This window comes from Emydura macquarii, unplaced genomic scaffold, assembly GCF_026122565.2.
Source record: "Emydura macquarii macquarii isolate MOO-44397 ecotype Brisbane River unplaced genomic scaffold, CSIRO-AGI_Emac_v2 contig_1390, whole genome shotgun sequence".
Lineage (NCBI taxonomy): Eukaryota > Metazoa > Chordata > Testudines > Chelidae > Emydura > Emydura macquarii.
Window position 1 is genome coordinate 8378387 of NW_027131527.1, and position 15191 is coordinate 8393577.

The following is a 15191-nucleotide window of genomic DNA, read 5'->3' on the forward strand; positions in this document are numbered from 1 at the left end:
GTTGGCCTATAATTATTTACCTTTGCAAGTGTAAAAGTCTTATGAACCCAGTTGGGTGAAGAGAATATTTTCTTTCATAGTCACACAAATGCTTTGTATGAATTATTGTTAAACTAATTCCCATATATGTCAGTGAAAATGCCTGGCTACTGTGAAGTTATCAGCTGTATCTGTGGCTTCCTTTCATAAACCTTCCACACTCCTCATGTAGTCAAAGTACTATCCACTCTCAATATTTTGACATTTGAGAACAGATGTAAATCTAAGTCAAAGATATGGTCTTAAAAATGTAGTGTCAGCTGTCTTAAAGTTTCTGTTGCAGCTACATTGATTCATTTGTAGTTTCCTTAAATCAACTTATTTATTATGCATCCTTTTTCATGAACTTCTGTCAGCTTTATGTATCTTTTGACTAGGAAGTTAGTCATTTAACATGTTAAATTGTTCTGACTCAAGAGTGTGATTTTGTACTTAACACAGCTGCAGTTAGATTTGTGGTACGTTTTGGATATGCTAGCCGTTGCTGAGCTGTAATCATAGGAGAGCTGCCCTGCCATGACCATGAATCACTGGAAGGTTAGCACATAGAAAGTACTAGATCATGGACCATGTCCAATACAGTGAACTACTGCTGCTAAACAAGAAAGCTCTGTTTCCCGTACGGCTACACTCAACATCCATACAGGTCTCAGAGCTCCTATGTTAAATCTGTCATTAAATATTCAACTGTGTCTTTTGGAAACCACCTGTATATAGTATGAGATGGCAATGGCAAAGTATACTGAAAGCGATGGTGCAATGAAAAACGAATTCCCTCTTTTATATATGATCTGGTTCCCATCAGTGCTGGCAGCCATGTTTTCTCACAGCTCTGAACATAAATAAATAGAGACCTGACTCTAATTATTCAAAGCTGAACAAAATCAAAACTTATGTTCAGTTTTAAGTCACACACAATGAAAAGGGCCTGGTCTTTCAGGTATGTGGTGTGAGCTGCTAAGGAAAAGACCAGTTTTAGAAGAAAAGGAAACCTTTCAAAGCCCAGATCTGGTCTAGTGAACATCATTAGCCTTTTTATTTTAGGACATGCTAAAATATTTTTAAATTATTATTTTAGGATGTGTTGAACAGCTTACAGTGTCAAAAAGTTGCACTGCATATAGCTGTCTTCTGGTAGAGACCTTGTACCAATGTTTTAAAAAAACCAAAACAATTACATCTATTCTATTACTCACCCACCCCCATAAGTATTGGAGTGTAAAACAATTATTGGTCCTATTTCTTCCTACGCTTTAAACTCTTAATATACTTTAAGCAAAGTGGTGAAGTAGGCATGGTTATAATGTGATTTGTACCATTTCTAGTCATGATAAACTTTTGCAGAACTACTGCATCTTTAGCAGCTTTTACAAACCTACCTCTGGCTGCATCAGAAATAATACACATCAGTAAAACCTATCATGTAAAGACAGGCTTTGTATCTTAGGTATGTTACTTTAGTTTCTTGTTCACCTGAACCTAGTGCAGGCAGTGTACTCAGCACTTCCCACTGTGACTAAACTCCCATATAAAATTAATGAGGGGTTAGCCATGGTGAAGGGCTGAAATAGGACCTCATAGCATCCACCAAAGGGACGCCGTTCCAACCGAGTATGTACCCAGCATATGGAGGCATTCATGCAAAACCTTCATCTAGGGAAATTAAAGATGGCTAAAGTAAATGGGAGATGTGGGTAGTCAGCATCTCTTAAGGGGAGCCTCAACAAGCAAACAGCATATTTTAGCACATCTGTATAATGAAGAACAACAACATAGTAGCTTTAACGGTGATATGATTTTCTTTCTGCAAAGGTCCTCATCAAGACTGTCACTATCCTACACAAAAATTCACCTACAGCTAAGAGTTACTGTCAGGAGCAGTTTGTTGCCTCTGACAGCAAAGCGCTCAATTCTGATTGAATAGTATCAGCTTGGTTTTGAAATTATATTCACCCAATTTAATTCAAATAAATGCTAAACTTGTTTTCAGGTAATCTAAAAACTGCATACACACCTGTCTAATATATTATCTGCCATGTCACAAGAAGGGTTGCGTCAAACATTCCCCCCGTGATAAATATTTCATGTAAGTAGATGTACACATTGAACGTGCAAACAATCTGATCGTACAGTAGGAAAGAGTGGCAGATTTTCTGTACAACTGACAAAGTAATTCCTGCACCAGGAAGAAATTCCTGTAATGGGGGAGAAGTATTCACAGACTGACATATAATGCAGGTCAGATGCGCAAAGCTCTTAGCTTTCATTTTTGTTTTTAAGCTGGCCCTGTGTATGACGATGCATGAATCTTTGGCAATATTGGAGTAAATACTGGCGAGAATGTCACACTTGTTAATGATTCTGTAGTCACTCTACCCAGCAGTATTGGCAAGAGAATGTAAGAAAGCCTTATGTAACAATTGGATATGGATGTGCAGGTTGGCTGTGTTTGGTGAACGTGGCCCACAGATGGACTGTGTGAGTGAAGAGTAACACAAACTCATCGAGGTGATATCTAAGCCATCAGTGTCTCGAACAGAGAGACCTCAACTCAGTCCTGGTGCAATCCCACGGAGTTAAATGGATTTACAGCCAGGCTGAACTCGTCAAATGCTTAACAGTTGTATTTACAGCTAATCTTTGCAGTTGATTATTATTCAGGCCTGTCATAGTTGCTCATAGCGGTGAAGTTGGTTCTAAACAAAAGCTGCGGCCGTGTGTGGAAACTGAAAGCTCTTTTGCACCGTGACCGCGCTTCAGCACTTTCCACCAAGCCGCACACATCGTGACTCGTATCTCACCTCTGCGAGCAGCTTTCTCCGAGTGGGCACGGGGCTGATGGTATTTATTTTCCAGAGCCCACTTTGGGAGTTTTAATTAGTCTGCTTTAAATCATGGAACAATAATGAGTCAAAAGAGAGCTCACCGCTTTAGATTAGCATGTCTATTTATTCCGAGGGGAAGTCCCCACCGCTCTAGCAGTTGCTTGTTTGTACACTGGGGACGCGGGAGTGTTTGCATTTCCGTAGGGGGGAGTGTGCACAGCAAAAAAAAAAAAAAAGGTTGTGGTGGCAAGTCTCCCTAATCGGAAATAACGTCTATTATTTGAGCCGACTCCAGGAAAACTCACAATCAGTACGAAGTGTACGTACCCAAACTACAGTCCATGCCCTGTGCACTTTTGGAGACGGAAGGCTACAGACACACAGTGTGAAATCCTGGCTTCATTTCAATCACTGGGGGTTTGGCAGTGGCTTCAGTGGGGCCAGGATTTCACCCACGGATTTCATCCAAAATCTAAAATACAGATGAGTGGTTGATATATTTTACAATAAGACTGGACTGGGGGCCACCTAAAATAAGTGTTATATGCCTAGTGGAGGTGACCAACCAGTGGCTTGCTCTGTATAAACCTAAAGAAATACAGTTTTCATCTTAGCATAATTAAGATATTTATTTGTCTTCTTTTATAAACGATTTAAGCACCGAACCTACTGTTGGAAAAGTATTTATTTACAGAATACTCCTAAAGAAACCATCTCTCCTTGGAGTTCTGGTTAGTGGTTGTGCATTATTAGAATATACCATTTCTATTTCAGCTATTGGTCGGAGCGCATTATTTACATTCTCACCTGAAATTTGACTACAAATGTAACACTTTTAAGTCACAAAAAACAGTGCGTACAAAAATATAGTTTCTAAAAAAAATTCCAAATATTAATAGGCAGAAATGTACAGCCATACTAAGATCAGGGACTGAACACGGTTCTGTCGTAATTAATAAGGCAACCCATTTACATGCAGACACTGAAACATTGTCTACATCACACAAGGCACCAAGGACACCTCAACACATTTGCATGCATCCTAACAGCAGAGAATATATAGACATCCCACCTGCAATAAGTTAACTTCTCTGACTCTGACAATGATGCTTTGCCTTCCCCACCCCAAGGCTGAGAACTCAACAGTGCACATCAAAAAACACACCGAAACTGAATGAATATACGCTGAAAAAACAGCCATTTAAAACTCTGGAAACCACCTAGATACTGCCACGTCCATTGGCCCGGCCCGTCAGATTGCACTTCTGTTCTCCAACAAGCCAGTTGCACTTCTATTGCTTGAAGGGTTTAGATTTGCACACGAAGAGCGCTTTGATTACTAGGCAAGGGCCCCAGATCGTGTGCCCGTCCCCGCTTCCTCCTCCCTGCACATCAGAGCAGCCAATGAAGCCATAAAGTGCACAGCGGCTCAGCCCCCCGCCAGCCGCGCCGCGCGGTACCCAAGGCAGCGCTGAAGTTCCGCGGGCCCGGGCCGCGCTCTGCAGAGTCAGTGACGTCCCTTCCCCGGCGGAGCGCTCAGCCCCCAGTCCCTCTCCCCCGTACCGGCTGGATCCATCCCCGCTCCGGCGGCCCGGGCTGGAGGTGTGAGGGCAGCGCTCGGCTCTAGTCCGTGGCGGCAGGGGACCAGGCGGTAGTGTGCGCGCAGGGCCAGGGCGGCTGCCTCAGGGCGTCCTGGTCCTGGAGGCGCAGGCGGCCAGGCTTCCCGCGCTGCCGCCGCCGCCGCCGCCGCACACTGGGCCCGGCGTGGGCGCGGCCGGGGCGCTGGCCCCGCCGGAGGAGGAGGGGGCGGCCGCGCCCTTTCTCTCCTTCTGGCGCAGGTGGATCTTGGTGTGGCGCTTCCTCTCGTCGCTGCGGGCGAACTTCCGGCCGCAGAAGTCGCAGGCGAAGGGCTTCTCGCCCGTGTGCGTGCGGATGTGGGTGGTGAGGTGGTCGCTGCGGCTGAAGTTGCGCATGCAGATGCGGCACTGGAAGGGCTTGTGGCCCGTGTGGATGCGGATGTGCCGCGTCAGCTCGTCCGAGCGGGAGAAGCGGCGGTCGCAGCCCTCGGCCGGGCACGGGTAGGGCCGCTCGTGCACCGGCGTCTTGCTGGGCCGGTTCGGGTACTTGCGGGGCCGCAGGATGGGCCGCAGGGGCAGGTGGTGCGGGCTGTAGGCGCTGGCGGGCAGGCGGGCGCCTTCCCCGCCTCCGCCCCCCGCACCGACCGGCCCGGCCGCCGGCCCGCCCAGGGTGAAGTTGCGGATGGTGGAGAGCGGCGTGAGCGGCGGCGGCACCCGCAGGGAGTCCAGGGGGCACGGGAAGGGCTTGCGGTCGGGCGCGGCGTGCAGCTCCCGCTGGCACTGGGCGGGCGGGAAGAAGCCCGGGTAATCCGAGATCATGGAGAAGATCCCGCCGTCCGCGGCCGCTTTGGGGGAAGGGTAGGAGGGGGGCGGGTGGTAGGGCAGAGCCCCCCCGGCCGAGGCGGGCAGGAAGGCGGAGGAGGGGTCCTGCTGGTAGAGCTCCCCGCAGCCCGAGTAGGGAGGCGGGGGCGAGTACAGGTGCTCCAGGTCTGCGGGCTGGTTCTGAGCCATGCCGCAGCTCAGGGCGCTGCTGGCCAGCGGGTTGGGGGAGGCGGAGGATGCGGTGGAGGAAGAAGGGGCCGACGAAGAGGGGGTGCTGACCCCCTGCAGGATCCCAGCGCTCACGATGTTGATGATCCCCTCCGGGTAGCAGCCGGCTCCTGGGTACTGAGGGTCGATGGAGAATTTGCCCATGTAGGTAAAAGTCTGATTGCGGGAAGCGGAAACGGCGGGGGCAAAGCTGCTGGCATAAGGCAGATCCAGAGACCTCTTCTCGCTCATGTCAACATTGATCATGCCATCTGGGAATGAAAGAAAGGCGCTTGATCAGTGCACGGCCGCCCTCCGCTCCCAAGGACACCTGGGCGCTTTCATGACTAGGGCTTCCCCAAGTTCTTCGCCCTGCCAAGAAGCGTGTTACCAAATACTGTCTTGTGGTTCCCTTCGCAATGCCCACCTGCCTGCAATGGGGGGAGGGGAGGGGTTCCCTCGCCCTCTGGACGCTTTCATTTACCAGGGACACACGAAGCACGCCGTTCAAGTCTCGCCAGTCCCAACTTTATCTTAATGTCATGCATACACAAAAGGAACACGGGATGCCTTACTTAGCGTGGCGTGCCCACAGCTAGCCTCACCGCATCGCAGCAGACAGCTTGCGGGAGTCCTCCTGGACTGTCCTCTCTCGGGATCTCAGCATTCAGACCTTAATCACATTAGAAGCAAGCGCTCGGCTCTGTGTGTACATTCACACACGTTGCCACTCCGCTAACCAGCGAGCTCTTTTCTCCTTTTCTTTCTCTTTCGCTCCAGCGGGCTCAGCGGCTCACAATCGGGCCGCGAGTCAGACAAATAAACACCCTGCACATGCACAGCTTAAAAGGTGATGCTTACCTCCTGTCACACCGCTCATCTGGTCATACGGTCCTCCTAAGTCAGCATTGGGGAAGATTGTGACCGACGCTGGCAATGTGGTAGCGATGTCATCCACGGGGTAAATGTTTTCAGAGAGCTGGTGCACAAAACCACTGAGAGTTACTGGAATTTTGTCTACGGTCTTGGCAGTCATCATTTGGTCAACAAACCACCTTGAAAACAACTTTCACTGCTTGTTGTGTGAATACTGTGTAGGGAGAGGATTATTGGTTTCTCCCACTGTAAAAAAAAAATCAAGTAAGTTTACAATTTAAAACAGGCTGTTACCGCCTCTGCCTGTGGTACTGCTCTGTGAAAGCCCGGTAGTTGCTGTAGTGTTATTGTAACAGTCAGTGTCCCTTGCAGAGCTGTTAATCACTTGCAGCTCTCGGTAGATGGAAAGTGTTGCAGTAAGTATTTATGGGGAGGCCGTGAATGCCCAGCACGTCACTGCCCATATAAGGACTGAGGAACAGGGAAGGGCGAGCCGGGCGGAATCATCACATGGGAGATTAGCATGCGGTCCCCTCTGTAGTCAGATGCGTGCCGCCTGCTGCTGCTGCTGCTGGCTGCTGCTCCTCTCACAGGCAGAAGTAGGGCTTGTGCTTGGCCGCGGATTTTCGGCAACGGACCGTAACTTTTTATAAAGATCGCACCGGCCCCAGAGCACGCACATCTGGAAAGCCTGTGGGAGGTGCCTGGGTCGCTCCCAGCGCACCAAGCACAGCGCCAGGGATATTCCGGTTATTTAGGGTCTTGCCTAAAAAGGCGAGGATCCGGTCCCTGCCGGCTCCGCCTCTCCTTGCCTTTTTTGGAGCAGTTCCGGAAAATTAAACTTCGGAAAGAAAACGAGCGGTGCCGAGACAGTACAGTCAAACCCCTACTCACTCTCTTGGCAGCTTTAACCGCAAGCGACGAATCAGAAAATAGCTACATTCACGGAATCTGACTTCTTTTTTCTGAATGGCTTGTGGAAAGAGCCACCGACAAGAGTGAATGTGGTGGTGCATTTTTGGAAAGTGTGTGATCTATTTATACTGTAGCGAAAACGGAACTTTTTCTTGTTGTTGTTGTGGCTGCCACTGAAGGAGGGTAAGAGCATAACAACAAGGCTAGGTTTTATGTCGTTTTGTCCTAGCAGACAGAGCGGAGGCCTCTTACCCAAACTCGGTAACGCTATGTTCTAATCAAGCTAGCGCTGTTCAGTTTCTTTAGGAGTTAACCGCCCCAACCCTGCCTCTCCGGAATGATCTCCCCTTAATTTCCCCTGCAGTGACAGTGTCTCTTAGATGTAACTAGGTTAGAAGCCTTCGTTCGCCCTGTTATAAATCTGTATATTGCTCCCGTACGTGCAGTTGCGAAACATGCCCCCAAAGACACTTTTCTCTCGATGGAAAACCTCGTTTCTAGCGTATTTTACAAACCAGTCAGTTGTTATTTTACTGAATTATTTTTTAAAATAAAACTACCGATGGGAATAGCTTTTTTCTTAAGGATACCTAACCAGTGATCATTTTACAGGCGTACTTCGACCAATGTGGTTTACTTTCATGAGACAGAGGATCAAATTCTGCACTCGTTACTACGCTCCTTGGGAAGCTCATTACGTGTAAAGCAGCACAGATCTGGGCCTAAAACATTGATAGTTACCTGCTGATAATTTCTGCTTCCTGAATCCAAACATAAAACACATTTGATACCGGAGAGCTTGAAAGTAGACCATTGATCTGCAGAGGATTAGTGCAGTATTCTTGGTCCTAGAGAAAATACAGCTAGTGGGGACAGATAAAGGGGACTTTTATGGTCTTGAAATGTGTGTGACTCCCACTTATTTTATTTTGCCGCAGAGAAGATTACTAAACTATTAATTTCCCCAATGTATTCCGAAGAGAAAGCGTTTCTTTCCCATAACAGCAGCTCAGCCCCCAATTCAAAATGACGAGTTGGCTTTCCATTGAAAAAATAGAAGTGCAAAAGTTACAGATGCCGGGTTTCAACGTGGGGGAACGAACGTGTACAACGCAACCGCAGAGCTGCCAGGCTGCCCGGGAAGGATTTCCTCGCCTTCAAACGCCCTGCTCAGGCGCCACGCTGTGGAGAAGGTGCCAACTGCAGGTTGGCCGAGCTAGCATCACCCGCCTAGACTGAGCTAAACACTCACTGGGCTGAAACCACCGCCTCATACGCGCATTTCACTCAGGGCTCCCCAGTTTCCCGGAGAGATTTCACATCCGTTCTTTGCTGAGCGCGACGCCGGCTTCTTAGCTATTGAACAATTATTCACGTTAGGGCGTTATTTGGTTCCTACATAAATGTTTATAGGAGCAGAGCTCTTGAAGAATTACGGAGTTGAGAACATTTTCAAAGGCACAGTGGAGAATTCGGCAGCCGCCTCCCAGTGACTTTCAGTCGGAGTTGAGTATCTGACCTCCCTTTGTGCCTCTGAAAATGGCCCCTTCGGGGGCTTATCATAGGCATGCAATCCACTTAACGCTTTGAAGAGGATTTGTTAAACGTATACAAGGAGAGGCAGCTTACCGTGGTCAGCTTCAGGTTATAATCGTGTCAAGCAAGCCTAGCCAGCCGGTGTCGGCAGTTGCATGAGACCCACGCACTGAGCACCAAAGGGAACAGCGTGAGAATGGAAGCAGATTCCCATTTCCCTCTTTGATGACCATTTAAAATAATGCAACCACCACCTACCAATGCTGCGCTCCTGTGCCTGCGGGGGTATGGTACAAACCCGGAGTGGTCGCCTTCCCTACACCCATGTTCATTGTCCCCCGCCCCCTCACAAAGGCTGGTGATACTTTCAATGTACACGGGGGTTGCACTGGTGCAGCAGCTGTTGTGGCTTTTTCTCAACGCAGATCTCGTCTTGTAAAGTCGGGAATCCTAGTAAGGGACTAAAACTTGAAAGATGTGTTCAATAACCATGCCAGGGTTAAATGTGCTTGTGTAGAGAGAGAGGGTGACTATAGGTGACATGCAATCTGCGCTCCCCTTACCTTTCTTCAATCTGGGGCTGGGTTAAAGACAATACATTTCAGCTAACCAGCGTGCCAAGCGGGCTGGGGCAGCGTCTACTCCTGTGTAGCAACGGGAGGACATGCCCCGGCTAGATGTGTTTTGAGAGTCACGCGCTTACCAGTTCGTCACGCACCCCTTCCCTCGCCAGTAAATGAAACAATTCCTAAAAGTGCCTGTCTGCACAAACAGCGAGTGACCGTGTCAATCCGGTTACACAACAGCAGCTCCTTCGTGCTGTTCGCTACACTCCGCGCACATTCGGAACACGTGTTCCTCGCGCCCCCTCGAGCCGGACTGAGTGCGTGCTGCTGCAGCCCGTGTTCAGACACCGGGGGGGGGGGGGTGCTTTGATATTTCGGTTAGTGGTACCTGCATCGCTCTTTCCACCGCTTGGGGGGGAGGTTAGGGTTGGAACCAGACAGTAAAGCAAGCAGGAGCCTTGGCTCGCTCCTGAACTCCCAGCTCACCCCAATCCGGAGTTAGAGGGGCAGGTCCCCGCTCGGGCCGGGAGACTCTCCGGAGCGGTGAGCACCTTTGCCAGGTGGCCCGGCCCCCTGCCGCTGGGAACGCGGACGAATTAGTACCGCCGCGGCCACAGCTCCACTTCCCAGCCCAGAGACGCCCCGCTTGGTGCAGAGGAGGGGCGGAGGGACGGCCCCCCAGACCTTACACAAACGGCGCTTCAGGCAGGGACTTGCTCTAGCAGCATTAGTTTTCAGAGCTGGAAACGGCGCGGGAAGGAGAGAGAAGGAAACCGGTGTTAAGAGCCTGAAGAATAACAACTCAACCGTCTAACCTGTGCGTGGAGAGCCAGGCCTGTCTGCTGCAGGACCCCCACATGAGGCCAGATGGGAGCGGAGCACAAACGGGGCTGGGAGTCCTTGGCATGACATACCGCAGAGAGCCCAAGAGCTCGTAGGTGGAAAGGCTCTCGATTTTGGAAAGCAAGCCGATGATAAAGCAGAGGAGCATGGGTGAGAGAATCATGGACATACAGGCCTGGAAAGACCCTTGAAACGTCATCCTGTCAAGCTCTCTACACTGAGGCAGGAACAGTAAAGGTAGATTGTCCCTGCCGGGTTTAGCCCACCTGTTCTTAAAACCCTCCCGTGACAGGGATGCCACAGCCTTCATCAGCAAACTATTCCAGTGCTTACCCACCCTGATCCTTGGAACATTTTCCTAATATCTGACCTAAATCTGGTTTGCTAGCGATTAAGTCAATTACTTTTTGTCTTACCCTCAGTGGAAGTAGAGAACAAATGATGAATGTCCTCTGTAATCACCCTTACCATAGCTGAAGCCTATCAGGTCCGCCCTCTGTCTTCTTTTCTCATGATTGAAGATGCCTGGGTTTTGTGGGTTTTCTTTTTGTGGGTATTATTTTTGTTGCTCTCTTTTGGGCTCTCTCTTCAATTTGTCTACATCTTTTTTAAAGTGTGGCACCCAGAACTGGTCCAGTAGTCCAGCTCAGGCCCCACCAGTAGTGAGACGAGCAAGACAATTATCTTACAGGTGACACTCCTGTTAATACACCTGAGAATGACATTAGCTTTTTTCACAACTGCATCACATTGTTGACTCATATGCAGCTTGTGATCTACTATAACCCCCACCTCCTTTTCAGCAGCACTACCACTTTGTCAGTTATCTCCCAATGTGTGCTTGTGCATTTGTTTTTTTGCTTCCTGAGTGTAGTATGTTGGAGGTGTCATTACCGAATTTCATCTTGTTGATTTCAAACCAACTCTCCAATTTGTCAAGGAAGGTCATTTTAAATTCTAATCCTGTCCTCCAAACTGCTAGCAACTTCTCTCAGCTTGGTGCTGTCCACAAATTATATAAGCATAGCCTGCACTCCATTATCAAAGTCATCAATGAAAATATTCTGTAGTAGTAGACCCAGGACAGACCCCTGTGAAACTCCTTCTAGTTTGACAGCAAACCACTGATAACTATTCTTTGAGCATGGTCTTTCAATCTGTTTTTTTACACACACTCTTTCTCTCTTCTCCCACCCCTCAATCCATCCAGGCCCCATTTCCCTCCCTTTGCTTATAAAGATATCATGGGGGACTGTGTCAAACACCTTACCAAAAATCAAGATATATCACATCTACCGTTTCCCTCCATCCACTAATCCAGGAATCCTGTCAAAGAAGGAAATAAGGTTGGTTTGGCATGATTTGTTCCTGACAAAGCCATACTGGCTATTCATAACCCTATTATCTTCTAGGCATTTACAGACTGACTGACTAATAATTTGTTCCAGTATTTTTCCATCTTCTCTTCTGCTTCTCACTGTCTGTTACACACTCCTTCAAACTGTGCGCTTGGCTTTCACAACTTTGTGCTCTCCTGGTTCTCCTCCTGCCTCATGGATCCTTCAGTGTCTATTTTAGTATGTCCTCTTTCTCTCCATCCCTCATGCTTGGAGGGCGACTATTGGATTCCCTCCTTGGCCTTTCCTTTCATACCCAGTCTCTGGTGATCTCAGTTCCATGAATTACTCCATTTGGACATTCTCTCTAAGGTAATCAAAAGTGAGCTCATTATTCAAATTCCAGTCCTTTTTATAGTACTAGAAATAACTTCACTTTACACTATAAATTGATCTTTTGTATACTGCTCCTGCACCCTGTACCAAAGGTTACAGCTGCTATATCTTTCCATTGATGGATATTTCAGTGATGTATTATTTCTGAGAGCATGTTTTCCCATACTATGTTCTTGGCACTAATCTTATTGCTTTATAATTTTTTGCCCCATTAACTATTTGTCTATTCAGGTTCTACAAAAGCAACTCTCAGACCATGATTTGTAGGCTCCATGAATCAAGCAGCAGCTGATTCACCTCTGGGAAGGGTGGGAAGATTACTACGTAAGAGTATATTCCTCTCCTCAAGAGTCCTAGAATGTAAAGTAAAATTGACAAATCACTATCCTCCATCTAATTTCTCTTCCTGCTCATTTATTTGATTGCAATCCATTTTTTAACATATATTGTAAAACAATACAATCTGTATCTTGTCTTAGGTCACTGATTGTAAGAAGTGAAGAAAAGTGAAACCACCAGTTCTAGCCATTCAGAAAGAATTGTACTCACTAGCATCATTCAGACGGTCTCCAAGCCAGTTCTGTATCCACATAGAACTTTAAATAGTCTGACTAAAAAAAATCTCTCTCAATTGCTCAACTTCCATTACCCTTAGTTTTTGTGATGCATAATTTCATTAGTTCTCCTGTCATCACAGAATCTTCTAGATTAGATGGATTTTATTAAGGATGATTAAAAAAAACCCCAAAATTCCAGGCATTCTTTATACCTCATAAGGAAGCAGAATAGGACACAAGTCTAGCTTTTTTCTTTACAGATCACCTTTGAAGTGTAATTATTGTATAGTAATTCTACCAGTCAGATAAACATGTGCTGCTTTGAAGTATACTATGATTTTATCAGTTTTGTAGAGTATTTAATATATAGCCAATAGTTTTACATAAGAGACTTACATAGTTAAAACAATAACAATTTTTAGTAGAGCTGATTTTGATTTTAAAAATTCAGTTTAGTTTAAAAGTTAATAGTGTAACATTACAGAGAAACATTGATAAATTTGAATGAAGTAGCAGTTTTCAATTATATAAAAAGATAAATGGAATGCTTACATTAATACTAATTATCACTCACAGAAAAAATGACAATGTCTTGTTATCATGTTATGGAAATTTGAAAAATAATATGTGACAGTATCTCCCATATGTGTGGTAATAACCAATACAAGATGCCACAATCAGTCCTAACATCACTAGTTCCTGCTTTGAGTGTTTCAATGAACTTTAGTATTCTTTTAATATAGTTTCTTGTAAGGAATATTAACAATATCAAATTAAATCTCTCTAGGTGGCTGATATAATTTACAAAAAATAGATATCAGCTGAGTCCACAAGTTAATCTAGAGTCTTCTTAAAGATGTGGTAAATTCTATCTACTGACTTATAGCTCTTAAACAGCAATCAAGTCAGTCCTCTTTTCTCAGTGGCAGTTTTATCTGAATAAGGGAAGCAGGATCTAGCCCAGAGAAAGTTGTGGATAATTTACATATGGTCTTCAGGAAGATGTTGATAGATGCAACACAAAAGGGATTCAGTGATGTCACTATGGTTATTGCTGCTTCAGTGTTATGCTTGTGTTTCATGCCATTAATTCCTGTTTTGCTTATTATATTAATTTTCAAGAGCTAGATTACACAACCTTTCCTGACATGGATGACCAATAGCTGTCTCCATTCACTAGAGTCACCTCCGGCACCGTGTACACTGGCCCCACGTGTCTCCAGAGGCACTGTCCGGAGCCACCAAGGAGGTTCCACGGTGCAGGACACCGATGCCTGCTGGTGGTGCCAGCATAAACACCAAGGCAGTGCATCTCACTGCCCTTGGTAACAGCTATTCCAGAGCAACAGCTGGGTGCTGCTTTGCCCCCTTTCCCCCAACATTCACTCAACATTCCCCAACATTCACTGCTTTGGAGGCTGTTGGGGCCACAAATAAAAATCTGCTGGTGGCCGCATGTGGCCATATTTGAGAAATGCTGCCCTAGAGCACAGCAAGTATTCCTTACTCTCTATATATTGGGTAGTTTGCACTACCAGCGTCTCCCAATTTTAAAGGTTTTTTTTTACCTTTTAATTAAAAGGCCTTACATGCTAACTGCATGCTATCAAGCCAGAAAGGAATATGGCACTAGCTGAATAAGACCAACGACAATCACAAGAATCATTGTTGGATCTATATTTAGTACATACCTTTATTTCCAATTCCTTTCCCCCTTTTAAAAAAAAAATATTGGCCCTTTCATTTGTTTGTTTTATATTCTAAGAGGGTGATATCTAATGTTATATTGAGTTTGTTTTTATGCAACTGTACAGCACCACAGCACTTCAGTCAAAAGCTGTTAAAAAAATCAGATAATTATTCTCATCTCCATAACTCTGTGTGTAAGAGCAACTGAAGAAGAAAAGGTTGTCCAGGAGTTGGCAACACTGGTAAGTGTCTCAGAAAGCAGAAAAGCAGCAGAATACTAAATAGTCTCAGGTGGAAGAATTTTATTTCACACGTAGGTCCTCTGGAAAAAAAGAGTTCAAACAAAACCCTCTGCTATCATGGCATTATACAGACCAGTCTGCACATGCTGCTTCCATTTTACAGTCGTCGTGGTGTCCGTCCCCCCACTTCCTCCCCCCCCCAGAAGTGTTACCAAACAGGGATCTACTTGAAACATTCCCATTAGTTCTTTGTATTAAGTTGGCTAGTCCCTGTCCTCAAAGAAGAGCAAATAAAGTCAGTCATGGGGTTTCTGTAAAAAAAAAAAATACCACACACACACACACCACCCTCCCTTTTTGGTTGACTTCAGGTTTGGGGCTTTTTCCCCAGCCAGAGTAGAGGTTCTGAATCTCCTCACTGGAAACAAAAACAAAACCCAGCAACCCAGTTTACCATTCCCTTCTCTTTTATCCCTGCTCCCTCAGGACCACTAGCTGGAGGGCCCGATCTACATAACTGGAAGCTGAGCTGAGGCAGCTTCTCAAGGGAAGATAACTGTGCTTCCCTCATGTTCCTCATGCAGAATTTTAACCCTTTCGTTTGCCTAGTTCAGGGCATGTTATTTGTACTCCAGTACACATCTAAGTAGATATAAAATATACTTAGTATATAAAATATACTTAATCCTAAAATTGAATTGGTCAAATCTGTTCACATGCTAAAGGAAATGACATAGTTAAATAATGGGGGAGGGAGAGGAAGG

General features: G+C 46.3%; 1 protein-coding gene across 1 annotated transcript; it reads right to left on the reverse strand.

The window, feature by feature from the left end:
- Positions 1–4420: 4420 nt before the first annotated feature.
- Positions 4421–6577, reverse strand: EGR2 (early growth response 2). The gene is made up of 2 exons (XM_067552939.1): positions 6332–6577; positions 4421–5742 (listed from the first exon to the last, which is right to left on the reverse strand). Exons 1-2 carry the CDS (start codon positions 6507–6509, stop codon positions 4547–4549), a joined length of 1374 nt encoding a protein of 457 aa, XP_067409040.1. The 5' UTR covers positions 6510–6577; the 3' UTR covers positions 4421–4546.
- Positions 6578–15191: the final 8614 nt, after the last annotated feature.

Coding starts and splice junctions, on each gene's coding strand:
- EGR2 (XM_067552939.1), bottom strand. CDS start 6,509: ATGATGACTGCCAAGACCGTAGACAAAATTCCAGTAACTCTCAGTGGT. Junction 5,743..6,331: donor GATGAGCGGTGTGACAGGAG/GTAAGCATCACC, acceptor TTTCATTCCCAG/ATGGCATGATCAATGTTGAC.